General features: G+C 35.9%; 2 protein-coding genes and 1 long non-coding RNA gene across 4 annotated transcripts; 2 read left to right on the forward strand and 1 right to left on the reverse strand.

Moving 5' to 3' along the window:
• Positions 1–1,292: 1,292 nt before the first annotated feature.
• On the forward strand, positions 1,293–3,463 carry LOC107062843 (uncharacterized). The gene is made up of 2 exons (XR_001474896.1): positions 1,293–2,132; positions 2,646–3,463. It is a non-coding gene; the product is annotated as an uncharacterized lncRNA (long non-coding RNA).
• A 2,719-nt stretch (positions 3,464–6,182) lies between these two features.
• Positions 6,183–9,754, forward strand: LOC102604558 (fibrous sheath CABYR-binding protein). The gene is made up of 2 exons (XM_006358456.2): positions 6,183–6,349; positions 7,182–9,754. The coding sequence occupies exons 1-2, from the start codon at positions 6,302–6,304 to the stop codon at positions 9,477–9,479; spliced, it is 2,346 nt and encodes a 781-aa protein (XP_006358518.1). The 5' UTR covers positions 6,183–6,301; the 3' UTR covers positions 9,480–9,754.
• An 816-nt stretch (positions 9,755–10,570) lies between these two features.
• On the reverse strand, positions 10,571–15,837 carry LOC102604891 (transcription factor PIF3-like). Of its 2 annotated transcripts, none has more exons than XM_006358457.2 (9): positions 15,363–15,837; positions 14,820–14,986; positions 13,457–14,666; positions 13,248–13,352; positions 13,074–13,139; positions 12,696–12,761; positions 12,071–12,589; positions 11,110–11,230; positions 10,571–10,945 (listed from the first exon to the last, which is right to left on the reverse strand). In XM_006358457.2, the coding sequence occupies exons 2-8, from the start codon at positions 14,906–14,908 to the stop codon at positions 11,135–11,137; spliced, it is 2,151 nt and encodes a 716-aa protein (XP_006358519.1). In that variant the 5' UTR covers positions 14,909–14,986; positions 15,363–15,837; the 3' UTR covers positions 10,571–10,945; positions 11,110–11,134. The 2 variants fall into 2 exon arrangements, with proteins under 2 accessions (XP_006358519.1, XP_015169448.1); XM_015313962.1 differs by having other exon boundaries at positions 10,749–10,945; positions 14,820–15,000.
• Positions 15,838–16,283: the final 446 nt, after the last annotated feature.

The raw sequence follows: 16,283 nt of genomic DNA on the forward strand, positions 1-16,283 counted from the left end.
ACAGAGTGGGACATGAAAATAGTGTTTATCGATGATTGGTATAAAAAGAGTCGGGGGATTTTTAGAAGGAAGAAAAAATTCAGACGTAGTTGCACTTGTAAATTAATGAATTGTTGTTTTAGTGATATCTTTTCGTATCATGGTTTGCTCCTAGTTATATATTACGACTCGAAAATGAGGCATGTAATCTTCAACCCTATCACTGGAGTACAACATAGCTTTCACATCCCACATACTACTATTATTGCACTCTATTTCCATCCAGTCTACAAGGAATATTACGGCATTGGGGGAAGATATTTGGGAACAACGAAACAAGAGTTCATTTTACTTAGGTTTAGTATGAGCTGGATTTTGGAAAAAGCTTAATTTTATAGTATTTCCTATGGCAATTTGCCCTGCTCCTATTGTGAAAACAGATGCTATTTATTGGATGGCTGAGGAACTGCATCCCGCTAATGATAGTCCTGTAACGTGTTGCGGAGTGTATGTGATAGTATTTGACATAAAAAAGGAAGAATTTGATGTGGTATCACATCCGGGAGAGAGATATTGTTGCCAACGTGCTCGGATGGATCTCATAGAAAAGGAAAACGTCCTGTCATTCTGCGTGATTACTTTTCACGCTGAAGAAATAGTAAAGTTGCAATTGTGGGATCTGGAAGATCAATACACTTGTAGTGAGACAATCATTCTTGATATTAAGCGATTTCCCTTTAATGGTTTTTTTAATTTAGCGGTAAAAGTGGTTGGCACACTAAATGGGGAATTTATTAATTTAAATTTATTATTTTCACTAATTTTCTTGTAAAATTTATTATATATGCCCTAAAGATTTTTACAAATATAAAAATTAAATTACCATGTAGTCACAAAAAAGTCAAATATTTATTTCTCCTTTTCCATTCACACTTCTTTCATTTTTTATTTTTTTTACTTTTAGACTAAAGATAAAAGAAAAAATAAAAAAATTCAAATAATAATAATCAAAGAAGTCAAATAATTTTTGTCAAAAAATCAAATATACCCCAAAAGTTTGCTAGACCATTCATATTTACCCTATATGAATTTAGAAAAAAATAAAATAATTTTTTTTTCATTTATATAAAAAAGATATATATGAATCCCTTTATAAGTATAAAAATATATATAAATCAATTTTATAAGAGAAATGTATATCAATTTCAAATAATAAAATTGACTTATACACTTTTCCCAAAATTAATTATGATACACATGAACCTTCCACGTGGGTCTAATGATGACTCCTTAGAACATTTGAAAAAAAAAAAAAAAAAAGGCAAGAACAAATATGGTAAAGCAAAGTTGATTCTTTGAATTCAGGAAAACTAAAAGGAGAAGGAAAGATTTGAAATTCCATAGGTTCAGCTGTAAGAAAAGATTTCTAGCGGATTATCGCAGCTCTGAGCTCGGAAGCCATGGGAGCCTTGCTTAGCTTCAAAATCCAGAGCTGGGTAACGCCAAAACAGCAAAAAAAAGGTTTTGAAGAGTCTGTCAGACAGCCATTAGACCATCTCAGGCACCATTATTGGAGCTGAGAACGATCATCTACTGCGCCATGACCACAACGGCCATGGGTGCTGTTAATCACGCTCTAGTCTAATGGCCATGATTCATCCACCAGACTTGGTTTCCTGTCTCCTTAGAAATCAAGGATACAGTGGTACGAGCCTATAGAACAGATCCTGTTCAAGTAAGGTCGTGCCCGTACTTCTCACCTCACTTGATTAAGTAGTATTCTCACCCTCAGTGTGTCGCCGATGTGGGACGAATAGAAATTTTTCTACTATTTTGAAGTAAAGTTAACCGTTGATGTTATAAATTTCTACCTCCTATTGAAGATTTGAGAAATTCCCAATGATGGGAAAGAGGAGAAATTTGGTGTTAAATGGGTTGTCTGAATTGTAAAGGAAATGCCGGAAAGAATTCTCTATATATTTGTTTGTGTGAAATTGGAAGAGTTAGCTTTGAATGTTGTTCTTCATTCTTTATTAGTTTGCATATTTTTTTTATTGATGTTCTTTCAGCTAAATGATGAGATGAAGAAAATGGTTGAACAGCTAAAAGAAAAGAAGAAAGAGAGACAGGATTAAGCTCTCCTTGAAAGCAAGGTACTTGTCTAGCTACTGTTACCATTCATAGTAGAATCTTTCACATTTATATAGTGTTTTCCAGAGACAAAGAAAAATCCTGTAACCGTGCATATGTATATTCTTGTCATTCAATTTAAGGCGATGTGTGAATAACTTTCACTATAAGTGTGGTATCTTGCTTATTGAGTGGTGGTGGAAGAAGAAATGGAAGGGTAAGATAATGTTTTGGGGTAGGGGTAAACTAGGGTTATAACCATCACTATAAACATGGTAACCTGCTTATCGAGTGTCAGGATGTATGTTTGCGTAAACTGTAAGAATGTGCAATGAGAGTTAACTGTGATTTTGATCAAAGGCACAAGAATATATTATTTCAATTGTTTCTCCAGATAGCTGTTGTTTTTTAACTTGATTTTGATGCTTCTTGTATATATCTTGTTCTTTGTTGGATTCTGAATATGAGCTTGTGTATTACAATGTTCGAAGTCATTATAGCATCCCCAATATCTCACGAAATTCGGCCTTTGTCAGCTCTTCTGTTGTATGCTTCAATCCTTGTTGGGAAAGAAGAGCAAGACACTTATTTTGCTTGTATCTCTGTAGAGCGGAAAAATGATTCTTCCTTTCAACCTTCAATGGCCTATTCTACAGCTTTTATGTTCAGCCTTGTTTATACATCCTCTGTCCATGTTAATGTGCATGAGAACGATGAATATCATGTGGTTCGTATGTATAGAACTCTTTGTGTTGCAACTCACATGGAACTATGTTAATGCCTCTTTAAATGAACCTTACAATTATAATCAATGGGGTGCCGTTTTGCTGCCACTTTTATGTCATAATTACTCGGAGAACTTACTTGATCAAAATTACTCAGAGAACTTAGTTGCTGTGTTTTTGCCAAAACCATTCAGTAAGTTAAGCAGAGAGGTGGCAACAATTCCATTTGAATTCTCAATGTTTAAATCAACAAAATTCAAGGATTATATGTGAGGCTCTCTTTCCATGTGTAATTGATTTAGTTGTTGAAGCACAATTTTATAATCAAAAGAAGTTCATCCTTTCATATTTCATGTTATATTCAAAGAGAATTGAATATAGGCTTTGTTAATTTTCCTTCTCTATTTCCAAACAGAAAAGGTTAGGAGAGTTATGCCATTTTGAGTAATTCTCCCACATCTGCATCTAAGAGTAAAGTGTAGCAAAAACAGGTAGTATTAGTAATGGGCTGAGCTAACTGGGGAACATACTTACCTGGACGGGGTCAATGGACGATCAATAAGACCTATGGCCTAGGCTTGTGACCTCCATTGCACTTTGGAGGGGTGCCTGCCTAAGGTCGGCCCAAGCGGTCGAGCCTACGTCATAATTTGTTGCTGTGGGGGCCTGCGTTCGCGCGGCCCCTACCCCAAACCTTAATCAAATATTTTTTTCTTGTTCATTAAGTTTAAGATAAGAGAATTGCAACTCTGGTTAGTCTAGAGCCAGAGCAACTGGGGTGTTTCTATTTCCTATTATGATTATGCCTCTTGAATGCTCTTGTCTTTATTATGTTCCTCCTCCTAATTGCAACTTTTGCCTGAGGGAATGTCGGTGTCAGGAACATTGAGAGGTTAAGCATCAGTTTGAGGTTCGGGATTCTATTTAGTAGCTAGTCTTTAGTTAAACTTGTTAACATGACGATAAACTTATAGTGCTTCTGGTCTTATTGGGTACATGACTTTCTGCTGTTTCCTTGGTAAATATAATAATCACATGGAAGGAAAAAGGGGGGAGGATCTACGTACAAGCCTGTAAAAATATACTTATTCTAGTTATTGAACTAAACTCAGAAAAACCAATCAGCCAAAGCTATTGACAAAGCTCGATCATGTCTCTCCAATGTAATACTGTTCAAATGGTATGGTCGTGTGGTACCTAGAACCTCATTGCGATGCATGATCAACTTATATAAATCAGTGTTCTTGTCTAAACAAAAATATAGTGATGAATTGAAGGACATCCCCCACACACCACAATCACCTTAGCTGAACGTTATTCTACCTCTGTTCCAAAAATGCCACAATTACTATTTGGAGAGTGAAATCAGTATGGCAATTTTTTCATATGCCTATAAATATCAAATGTTTTGAATAGTTGATTATTATAACTTTTATATTTTAAGTAGTTTTAAAATTGTTTCAAAAAACTTAAAAATTGTATATCAGAATTCACAGTGAAAAATTAATACTTCTTTTCATAGTACTTGTGACTATAAAGCGAGACGGAAAATAACAACTAAGATAGCATTTTTGTTAATTTTTATTTTTGTTTATTTTTGCGTTGATGATAGTGGCTAAAGTGTTGCTGAGAGCAGTGGTATGAAGTAAGAATTGAAATAATAGTGATGATAATTGTAAATACCTTTTGTCATCAAATATTATATCCCTAAATTATTTTTTGACATACCAAATACATCGGCCTACTTATAAAAAGATATATAAAATAAGTCCACCAAATTCCAGCTCACTGATAAGGATAATTGGATGTGCCCAACTTGATCGCAATATATGTGACTTTTTTAGCTTTTAAATATTCAGATTATGTGGAGTTCGACTTGACATTTTTGCATCATATTAATATAAGAAAATAAAATTGTTATATAATTTTTGAATATTTAAATTAATCTATAATTCAATTTAGCTTGGATTTATCAAATCAATTTTAAACTTAAAATATCAAGAAGGGATATATTTGTCAAAACCCTGTCAATATCTATCAACGTAACGGGCTCAATATTTTTGTCGAAACACCTCTAGCAGGTACCATACCAACCATTTGCTATAATTATACTATCCTCACCTATTTTATCTGTCTACCGTTCTGCTTGAACTATTAGATTGACTACCCTACTGCAAGTCATTTCTAACTTCTTTTTTAGTTACTTTTAAACTAATAAAAGTACATAATCCAACAATTAATTAATGTTTTCAAGATTCATAATAACTACAAACTGAGGATAGAGAACAGTCAAAGTTGAACCTCCAATCAAAACTCTAACCATAAAGCTTCTTTTTATGACTGATACAGATTTTACTCATGCATTGAGAAAGGAAGTATTTGCAAATGTAAGCAACGATGAAAACATATGGAGTTCAAACACTAGCGGATGATATACTTTTATTATATTGATATTAAATTAATAATATTCGATAACATTGAAGTTTGTACTTTAATATCGTTATATCTTTCAAGAGTCATGCATCAAACTTTTGCACTAAAGGTGCTTCATTGCCCTAAATTCTGGATCTACATCTACTTATATGAATAGGAAAGATTCTTGTAAAAAATACAAGATTAGAAGATGTAATATTATTAGTTTCTCTATTGTCTAGGAATGTCCTTAAAGAGCATTTATTTATAATGAGAGATTTATGTAATCATAAGAAACTTTTTAAAACCTCAAACATGACATGGACCTCCTCTTAATAGTACACAATTACATTATTTTTTTTCCATTACAAACATACATATAAAACCAACTAGACACCATCCATGGACCTATGCCCAAAAATAATTTTCTTTTAGTGAAGAGAAGTTAGCCTCACTGAAAAATAAATGGGGCCAAAGCCAGAAAAGTATCTTTGAAATTTCAAATTGCAACTCTCAGTAAGTGGACAAAATAGACAACTGTTTCCCAAATTATTAGTAATATTAGGCTGTTAAAACTAATGGTCCCATACCATGCCAATCCAATTCTTGACAACACAATCCTCTTCATATTTTCACAACATAATTTATATTCCTTTTTCGCCTAGTTATTTAAATACTTTATTTTTTGTTTATATTCAAATTGTAAAGTTGGTCTTTCCATCATAATTAGTATTAATTAGTGAATTAAAAATTTATAGGATTAGTTAAAACTTAAAAAGAAATTCCACCAAGTGAGTGACAGATCATTCATCATGTGAACATCAGTCCACCCTGTTTCTTACTTTTCAAAAGGGCTGGCTGTGGCCTGTGGGGTTACAAGACTGTGAGAGAGTGTGGTTTTCTCTACTTACTTACTTTGTGTATTTGCTTTGAAAGCCTTTTTTTTTTTTGGGCTATCGCCAACCATATCATTCTTTTTCCTTTCTCTTTAAAAATCTACTCAATCAGTTTAAGAAGGATCATTTCTTTCAATTCTTCATCATCAATCTCTATACATGGCTACTGATACTGTTTCATCAGATCATCCAACTACTGTCTCTGAGGTAAGATTCTTCTGAATTCTCTTCTTGCTTATTATTTTTTAGCAGATATATATATGTGTTTTGTTACTTTTAGGTACTTTTTTTGCATAAGAGTTTTGCAACATATATATCCTTTGTTCTGCTTTATCATGAGCTATTGCTATGTGTTGAGTTTTATTAGCAGAGAGTAAATTCTAGATTTTATGTTGTAAATTTTGATCTCTAATTTTTTCTAGCACAGAACAGATTTGATCTTTGAGCCTTATTGGTTGCTGCTATCTGTAAGCAAGTAAAAAGAGAGAACTTTAGTGTTCACAAGTGAATTTTACTTGTCTTCAGAACAGAAAACTAGGGAGTTTTTTCAAAGGAAGATGATGAAATTACTCTGTAGTAGTTTTTATTCATGATCATCATAACTGTAGAATTGAAATGAAATGTTTGATAGCTATGCTGGAATCTTGCTTTTGTGTTGATGTTCTGGGCTTTTAATTTCAGTATCCTTTTGACCTAGGAAGTAGCTTGAATGTGACAAAAGTTAGTATAGATAGTATTATATGCTGAGTTCACCAAAGAAAGAGCCAAGGGTGCTTTTTGTCAGTATCAATCTTTTTTGTGACTTGTGACTGATGAGGAAATTACCATGTGTTTCCCTAAATTTGTCCTCTTTTTAACTAGTTCAGATTTATGTTACCAAAACTCAGTTACATTAAGTTTCTTCAATGAAACTGATAGTGACCTTACCACACACACAAACTGAAAGCTTAATGTCCAAGGATTTTATTCCTATTGTCAGTGCCCTTTTTTTCCCCTTCTAGTTTCTTCTATTCTCATTGCTTCATCATGTTTGCTGCAGCAAGCTGAGAAGGAAGTGCCTGAAGAGGTTAAGACTATGGAAGGAGAGAATGTTCCCCTTACCAAGGAGAATGAAGTAAAACCAAAAGAAGAAGATTCCCCACAAAGGGAATCAACAGTGATTGAAGAGCCAGAGAAGAATAAGGAGGAGCAAAAGCCAAAATCAGTGGAACCAGACTCCGAGAAAGTTAATGACGGGGAGAAGCCAAATGCAGAGGAATCATCCCAAGTGATAACTGAAGAAGTGACGAAAGATGAGAAGCCAATTGCGGACGAAGCAGCCCCAACGATAGTTGATGAGGTAGAGAAGTCAACAGTAGATGCACCACCTTCAGCAATCATAGAAGAAGAACTAAAGAGCACTGATGAAGAAGAGAAGCAAAAAGTTGATGAGCCACAGGTCCTGGAAATTGAAGAGGTAAAGAAAGCTGTGGAGGAGCAAAAGCCTATTGCTGATGAACTAGTTCCTAATATAGTTGAAGAAGTAAAGAAAGCTGATGAGGAAGAGAAACCGACAACAGAAGAACCACCAGTAACTATCATTGAAGAGGTAAAGAAGAGTGATGATGAAGAGAAGCCTAAAGCTGATGAACCAATTCCAACAATAGCCGAAGAAGTAAAGATAGTTGATGAGCAGCCAACGATAGAGGAACCACCACCAGCCATAATCGCAGAGGTAAACAAAAGTGATGAGGAAGAGAAGCCTGAAGCTGATGAACCAGCTCCAACAATAGTGGAAGAAGTACAGAAAGCTGATGAGGAAGTGAAGCCTAAAGCTGATGAACCAGCTCCAATAATAGTTGAATTAAAGAAAGCTGATGAAGAAGAGAAGCCAACAATTGAGGAACCTCCAGCAACTATAATTGAAGAGGTAAAGAAAAGCATCGAGGAAGAGAAGCCAATAGCTGATGAACCATTGCCCCCAACAGTTGAAGAGGTAAAAGAAGTTGATGAACCACCTTCTCCACCAGCCACAACTCACGATGAAGAGAAGCCAAAAGCTGAGGAATTGCCAAGCATACCTGCTACTTCAACAGAATCAGAAGAAAAGACAGCAGACAAGGAAATTGAGCCTCCTACTGTCGAAGAAGTTAAGAAACAAGATGAGACACCTGCATTGGATGTCACTAGCAAAGATATTCCTGAACTAACCAAGGAATCTCCCCCTGAGCCAGAAGCTCAGATTATTCCTGATCAAGTTGCTGCTATTACCAAAAGTGAACCAGAGGTCCACACAGAGGCTGGAAATGTTGAAACTTTTGACAAAGAATCCAAAATAGAACCTGTCGAGGAAAAGCCTGAGCAGCAGCCAGCAACAGTTGACATTGTGGAAACACCAATTGAGGCTGTTGAGGACAAGAAGGAGCAAGTAGATTTAGAGGCCAGTGAACCGCAAAAAGTTTTAGAGGCAGAAGTTCCAAAAGCAGAACCTAAGGAAGAAGCTTCAGAACCAGCTCCCATTGCAGAGGAAAAGCTACTGGAAGCTACTGAAAAGATTGAGCAAGAAGCTGCTGAGGCTGTTACCGGAAATGAAGAAGTGATTCCAGTCGATAAGGCAGAAGAGTCCCCAAAAGAGGAACCTGTTGTTCCAGAGAGCTCAAATCAAGTAACCTCAATTAGTTTAGAAACACTAATGCAGAAAATGGACGAGGAAAGTCCTACAGAAGTTGCTGCAGACAATGTTGTCACTGAGGAGAAAGAAAAGGAATTGGTTCCAGAGGCTACAATTACTGAAGCACCACCAAAAGAAGAGGTGGAAAATGTTGAAAGAGAAAAAAAGGATGTGAAAACTGTTGGTCAAGATGAGAAGGTGGAGAAGAGTGTTGCAACTGAAGAATTAGCTGCACCAGACGCAAAGGGAGTTGAAAGATCTGAAGTTGCTGAAAAGGCTCCAGAAGTGGTGATTGCTTCCAGAGACATTGAACCAATTGCTGATAATGGGAGCTCAAAGGATGTCACAATTCCTACAATTGAAGCCAAGGAAGCTGCAGAAGTTGAGAAGAAAGTGGATGAGAATGCTACTGCTGAACCATCAGTTGAAGAGGCTCAGAAGTTGGAGACAGAGACAAAAGATCTGAAGACTGCTGAAGGTGAGAAAGAAGTTGAGGAGACGGCAAAAACAGAAGCTCCTAAAGATAGTGAAGACAAGAAAACTACAGAAGAAGTACCAGTAAAGACAAAGCAGTCAAATAACCTTATGTCCAAGGTGAAGCAGTCTCTTGTGAAGGCTAAGAAAGCAATCATTGGGAAGTCTCCCGGCTCTAAATCTGATACAAAGAATGAAGTTAAAACCAAATAAGATAAAGGGAAGAAACATTACAATGATCATAAGTGAGTTGTTTTATTAGTTGTGTGATCTTTATTTTTCCTTTTTTTCTTAAACCTTTTTTTTGGGTCAGATATATTGGTTGCTCTGTTCGGGATGTCGTATGATTCTAGTGTTTGTCATAGGTATTGTATAGTTGTGCTTTCTAGTCATATGTGACTTTTGATTCAGTTTGTGAGTTTGTGGAGAAACCTATTCAATTGATTGGATGATGATGATGATGTACATAAAGTGTCATATTTTCTACATGTAGGCTTGCTTGTTCTTGCTGCAAATCCTTTTTATTGTTGCTTGTTAGGGTTAAAAAATCTGACTACTTATTTAGTCGGTCATATTAATGTGGAACTGTTTGCACATCCAATATAAATGTGGTATCCATTTTTTTGAAACAAAAAGTATATATTCATTGAGGATCCAGCATATATAAAAGTAGAAAAGAAGTGATGAGGAGACACACACGTCTCATCCTTAAAAAGGATGCTATGCACAACACAATTCTCATCACAGGAAATTAATGGACTCAAAACTGGGGCATGAAGCTACATGTGCAATAAATTCACTATCAAGCTGGATTAATGACGTGAAAAAGACTGCTTCTTTACACTTTCTTCTCATTAGCGACTTTCAAGTTTCTAAATCTTATACTAACCCACTTTTAAGGCTTGTGTCAAGTTCAACTACAGCTGCAATAACTCCTTTTTTCCTATCTTTTTCTTTGTAGCTGTTATAGAGAGAATCAAGAACATTAACAGGATGATAAAAGCAACTCAGCATGATTTTTTTCTTCTTTTCATAACAATGGCATATAACAAGGTAACTCTACCCATCAAGGCAAAGCTGAAAAGAATCATTTTGTTTTCCCTTCTCCCAGTAAAAGCCTTCTTTTAACCTTAGCCTAAGCAAATAGGAACAAAATTTGTTGACAAGTTGAAGGGAGCCAGAATTTGAACTTGATGGTTTCAGTCTTTATATTCATGCATGGAGAAAATTACCAAAAATGAGGTTGCAAAATGGTCTCAAGAGAAAGAGTAGGCTCACATGGATATTGAAAGTACAGGTGAATATAAGAGAAATGCTTGCGCTATTTTATTATTTGAAGAACGTTGATTTCTGATACACAATACACTGTTAAGATGCCAGGAAGAAGTCCACTCCCTGCTTTTACATATCTTTGATGTTTACATTGGAAGGAGAAAATTATGGTCTCTTTACATTACCAAAAACTGTGCATGCATTTGTCTACATTCTGATGTCTGTTGCAAAACCAACTTTCATTCTGAAACTCTAACAGCATCTCCGGTAACAATAAATTCTCAGAACTGCACATCGGTTGGAGTTTAAAGGGCTACCTTCCACTAAACGAGAAAATGACTTCTTCCCTTGGATGGAACCAAACCGACATTTGATCAGAACCTACAGTTGTGTCTACAAACTGGGACCTGCATTCAGTGAAATACTCAATTATCTTCCAGGTCATGTAGACAAAAGGAAGGACCATATGTACAACAAAGGGTGTTTGTTTTGGCAGAGATTCACAATATAATAGGGAAGAACTACATCTTAGCATAATGAATGAAGTTATTCTTTTCTAATACAAACTCACCAGCTTCATTTCCAGGCACATTTGTTCAGTTGGTCAACCTATTCGCTGCACTATCAATAGCATCTGGGAGTTGGTCATTTTTTTGTGCTGATTTTTCCAGTACTTCATTTGTTGCTTGTACCTGGTATAGCAGGAAATACAACTTATTAAGATGATACAGCACTGATGTTATCTGACAACAAGAAGGACTACACCATGAACTGAAAGCAAACCATACTGATATGACTGCAAGCAATGATTATGTTAGACCAATTTACACTTGACCCGAGATAATACAGGAGCAGAACTTTACAGTATTAGTAATTGGCCCTCAGCTTAAGAAACAGAAGAAGAAAGAAAATAAGCCAGATTCACGAGATACCAATTATCTCAAAATGATCCAGATGAAGTTAGAATTTCTATTTGAGACAGCTTTGTTTGCACCTTGATATTATATCTGGTACCTGCTTACCCACCAGCAAAGGATATTGGATAACTATATCCACCAAGCCATAAGCAGATGAGGAGACAAAAAACGCTAGGTGATTTCTCCCTTGGTGCAATATAGTCTGGACAGTATTTAACCATTTTCTTGAAATTGTTTTCAAGTTTCTTATCTATTTAAATATGTATAGAGTATCACATGGTGGTCTCAAATTAAAGTTCCAAATGCTGATACCCCTTAATTATACCATGACTACTACATTTACGAGTATCAGCCTATGAAGAAAAAATAAACTGTTATAGAAACCAATCTTCTCATTTAGAATGATCTTTTCTTTGTTGAATTAGCCTAGGATCCCATCGAACTCTTGCCATCTTTATAAACAGAACCACAAAATAAAAAATAGAAACTACTTCAAGCAGTAGAAAAGCAATTGTAATATCTCTAACTATCATTCATTTCTTTCTCTTTATCTTCTTTTTCCTGATCTCCTGTTCAATAGATAGAAAATCACAACTCTTTGATAAAAACACACACCTGACTGCATGTCTGATTCTGTGGGCGGCTAGCTTCAGCATTTTGGACTATCTGTGAGTTCTTGTGTACTGGAGTTTTGGAATCCAAATTTGGTGGTGCACTCCGTATCTCCACTGGAACTCCTGCCCTTGCAACATTCATAGGAACAGCAGCACCAGTTGATGGTTGCCCTGCCAAAGGACCTAGAGATGCTCGAGGAATTGACATTGGAAGTCCTTGACCAGGATGTGCATAGGCGTGACGATTAGATACAGCTATTCCTGGATAAGCGGTGGAAGCAGGAATAGGAGGTGAGGGAAAATGCCCTCCTTGCACAGAGGGCATTGGATACATGGGGTAGCCAGAAGATCTACCATTCATCTCAAGCATACCCATCCCAAATCCCATCCCCATCCCCATCCCCATACCCATACCTAAACTCATTGGGGCGAAATGTGGCATCTGGGCTCCATGCATGTGCTGCACTCCTGTAGGGAACATCATTGGCGGGACGCAAAACCCTGTTCCCATAGACATTATCTGCAAAATAAACAAATGGGATGAGGCAGTTAGCAATTGTAGTTATGACTTTAATTCCCAGTTCTTAAGAAGCAAAATGCACAAGCACAGAAAACCGTCATCTAACCTGTACTTGCAGTTGAAGTGTCTTCAAATATTCAATAGCTTCATCAAGCATTGAAGCTTTATCCGCCTAGCAATCAATAAGGAAACCCCATCAAAAAGATTGAAAATGAGAAACTATAGGTGATAGCTAATTTTAAGATTACCAGCAACACTTCATCAAACAATGTCAGTTCCAAGGGAACTTGAAATATACAGTATAATATCAGAAAAATCTTATTATAGCTTTATGCATTTAGCTCAAATAATTAATCACATTTTCCAAGTTTTTAACTGACTCGTAAAGATGATTGCTTGATGACATGGTTTTAAAAAAGAATGGACATAATGATAGAAATCAAACTTGTCAGCATGACTTTAACTTATCCAAGATTTTTCATACCTTGTTGCAGTTGGGTATTAGTTCCTGTAATGCACGCATCTTTTCATTAATCCTATCCCTCCGCCTCTGTTTGCAGAAAATGAATAAGAAAGCATTTAGATCCAGAATGTCTCAACAAGATCTACAACCAGAAAATGCAAAAAATCACAGATGATGTGGTAATGGTTTGCTCACCCGCTCAGATAAATTATGCACCTCTGCAGCTCGGCTTCTCTTTGAACCTGTACCTCCTCGAGCAGCACACGTTTTTTTTATACCAACAGATTCTTCTTCAACATCCTGAACAAAGATATGTCCTTGTCAGACTGTTGAACATCCGGACAAAGAAGTAACATACTACAAAACATGGTTAAAATTTAATGGCCTTTAAATAATACACTTACTTCACTTCGACACTCGGACTCCTCATTATCTCGGGTTTTCCTCTTTAGGTTAAGAGGCTGATCACTTGATCCTCTCTCTGCACTGCTACCAGAACATACAGATGAGCAAGCAACCCCATGTTCAACATTTCTCTCACCATCGGCAATATCCTTGGTTGCCTTAGCACCGGTAAATTGATCACGGGTGTTGTCATTATTACTTGAACAATCTCTGAATGCATTATCAGACTGTTCAACCTGACATGATCTATCATGAAAGCTAGCTCCAGATGGTCTTGACTCGAGTTGGGAAGGTACCCCATTAGTTGGATAATGGGGAACATTATCCTTCTTGGAAGTCAAGTAGTTTTCAGTTGCTGCTGCACTAACATGATTATCACCAATTGCCACTTTTTCTCCTCCTTTTTTTCCCTTTGCTTCTAAGATAGGTGAATCTGAGACATTTGAACCGCCAGTACTACTTTGAAGCTTAGCTGCTTTAACAAATGTAGCAGGTCTTGAGAAATGCGAGAAGTTCAACAAATTGGACCTATTTCCAGGCATGTTTTGCTTTTGAATTTTATTGCTTTTAACATCACCAGCTGAAGCTTTACTTTGATTTGAATCCCCCAAAACAGACATTGGAGTATTGCTATTTTTACTGCTAAAGATATCTGAAACTCCTGATTCTAGGGTAGGTATTGACGCATGACCTTTCTGAGATGGCAATGAACTTAACGGGCTAAATCTGGAAGAGGGAGACACCTTTGATGTATTTCTTTGCTCAAAATTCACAGCATTATGAACAGGAACACTATGTGAATCCCCAATCATCTTGTCAGAACTACCTCTCTTATTTATTAAACCAAATACACTCTGTCTGGACTGTTCATTTGCCGTCACACCAGATATTTCAGGTAATAGTTGAGCACAATAATCTTGTTGCAGACTGTCATCTGCTGGATATCCTAACCAAGGCACCCCTTCATCCTCTTGAATCAAATCTAATTCATCAGTGGGCACAGATAATGACATATCATTCAACATGGTGTCCATCAGACCAAACTTCCCAATCTTAGAGGTTGATGAATTTCCCGTGTACTTGTCTCGATCCCCCGAGGCACTCGACTGAAAATTATTATGAACAGTGCTTTTCTTAGCACTACTGGACTGTCCTTGCATCACAATCTGACCATTTTGCCATTTAAGCTCAATCAAGTCATTCTCAGGACTGCATAAAAAACAAGCAAAATTCTCAAAACATAGCAACAAATAACTAGCTAACTATTAATCAACGGGTTCCAATCATAAAGGAGCATAAACAAGATGCAAAATGGGAACATTTTTTTAAAAACATGAATTGCAAAATAGAAGCTTTACTCACAAAGAAGACAGATTTGTGGTAGATGAGATCTTCTGCTGGCCAGATTCAAGCTTCCCAATAGCCATTTTCAAGAACTCAGAGAGAGGCATGATGAACAAGTGCGATAACTGCTACTCAGAATTGATCTATGTTTGGGCACTCAAGCATTATTAGGAGCCCTTCCACACCTGGTCCAGTAACACTTTTTTTTCAACAACAATACAAACATGTAGACTTTATTCAAGCATATAATACTGTAAACCAAAAACTGTTTCCATAAACAAATGTCCTAATCAGTAAAATTATATAAAACCCATAACAGTAGTAAAGATATAATATTAAGTTACCAGTCAAACCCCCCAATTGTTTAATGATGCTTCATTCAGATACTTTAAAATAATACACCAACCAACTTGAGCTTTCTTTGAGTTAAAAAGTTCAATTCTTTTTATTCAATTTCAATCATTAGAGTATAAAACCCTTCAAGATTTCCTAAATTAATTAACAACCCACAATTATTTATACACTAATACAAACAAATAGTTAATTTAAAATAAAACCCACCTCTTCAAAAACACACCAAGATTAACACTCAGCTCCAAGATCAGTTCACTAAAGTAGAAAGCTCTCACCCAAAAAAGATGGGGGGGGGAAGAAAAAAAAACACCCAACTTTCTGCAAGAAAATCTTATTCTTGAACTAGTATTTTCCCCAAAGATACATTTTTTTTTCCTTGAAATCACCAATATTTGGGTGTCCACATGCTCAACATAGCATTCCGAAAAAGTGGAAAACTTCACAGCTAAACCCAAGTCACTTGGGTTTTTGAGCTCCAAGAAAAACAACTGCACTTCTTGAAAATATAAAGAAGATTTAGAGAGAGAAGTAAAAAAAGATTGCAAAGTGAGGATTTTGGGGAGTAGTAGAAGGCGGCGAAAGGCTTGCGAATTTGCAGGTGGCCGAGGGACGAAGGAACTCTCACTGTATATATATTACTGAAAGCACAAAAACGTATTGCACTTTGCCTTATAACTTAAGAAAGAAAAAAATGCAGAGTATAAAAAAAGCTTCCAAATCTGTTTTGTCTTTAACCATGGTTAACAAAAGTACACTTAAAACTTAACCGTGGTTTGTTTATCCTTTTAGGAGTAGTACTTGTTACGTAATATTCTCTGTTTATATACTCCCTCCGTTCATTTTTTTGTTACGTGGTGGTGTTTGGGTCAGTTTTTGTGCATTTCAATTAATTCTACATGATACTTTCAACCTTTTACTAGTAGTAGATACCATGTAACTTTATCCATCAAGGCTATGACAAATGGGAGAAAAATTACCTAGTGATTTTTTGTTTCTATTAAATTTTGAACTTAATACCTCGGGTTCTCAATCACTTTATTGACAATTAGGCCACATTATTAATTTGAAAAATTAGAGGTACTTTATAATTTAATTTTAATTTATTTTTACTATTAATCATAGTTATTT

Source organism: Solanum tuberosum, unplaced genomic scaffold (genome assembly GCF_000226075.1).
Source record: "Solanum tuberosum cultivar DM 1-3 516 R44 unplaced genomic scaffold, SolTub_3.0 scf00277, whole genome shotgun sequence".
In the NCBI taxonomy this organism is placed as follows: Eukaryota; Viridiplantae; Streptophyta; class Magnoliopsida; order Solanales; family Solanaceae; genus Solanum; species Solanum tuberosum.

Excerpts from the sequence above, each read along its gene's own strand:
- LOC102604558 (XM_006358456.2), top strand. The coding sequence starts at position 6,302 with ATGGCTACTGATACTGTTTCATCAGATCATCCAACTACTGTCTCTGAG. Across the intron at positions 6,350-7,181 it reads ATCCAACTACTGTCTCTGAG|CAAGCTGAGAAGGAAGTGCC; the intron begins GTAAGATTCTTC and ends TGTTTGCTGCAG.
- LOC102604891 (XM_006358457.2), bottom strand. The coding sequence starts at position 14,908 with ATGCCTCTCTCTGAGTTCTTGAAAATGGCTATTGGGAAGCTTGAATCT. Across the intron at positions 13,353-13,456 it reads AGTCCGAGTGTCGAAGTGAA|GATGTTGAAGAAGAATCTGT; the intron begins GTAAGTGTATTA and ends ATCTTTGTTCAG. Across the intron at positions 12,590-12,695 it reads CACTTCAACTGCAAGTACAG|ATAATGTCTATGGGAACAGG; the intron begins GTTAGATGACGG and ends TTTATTTTGCAG.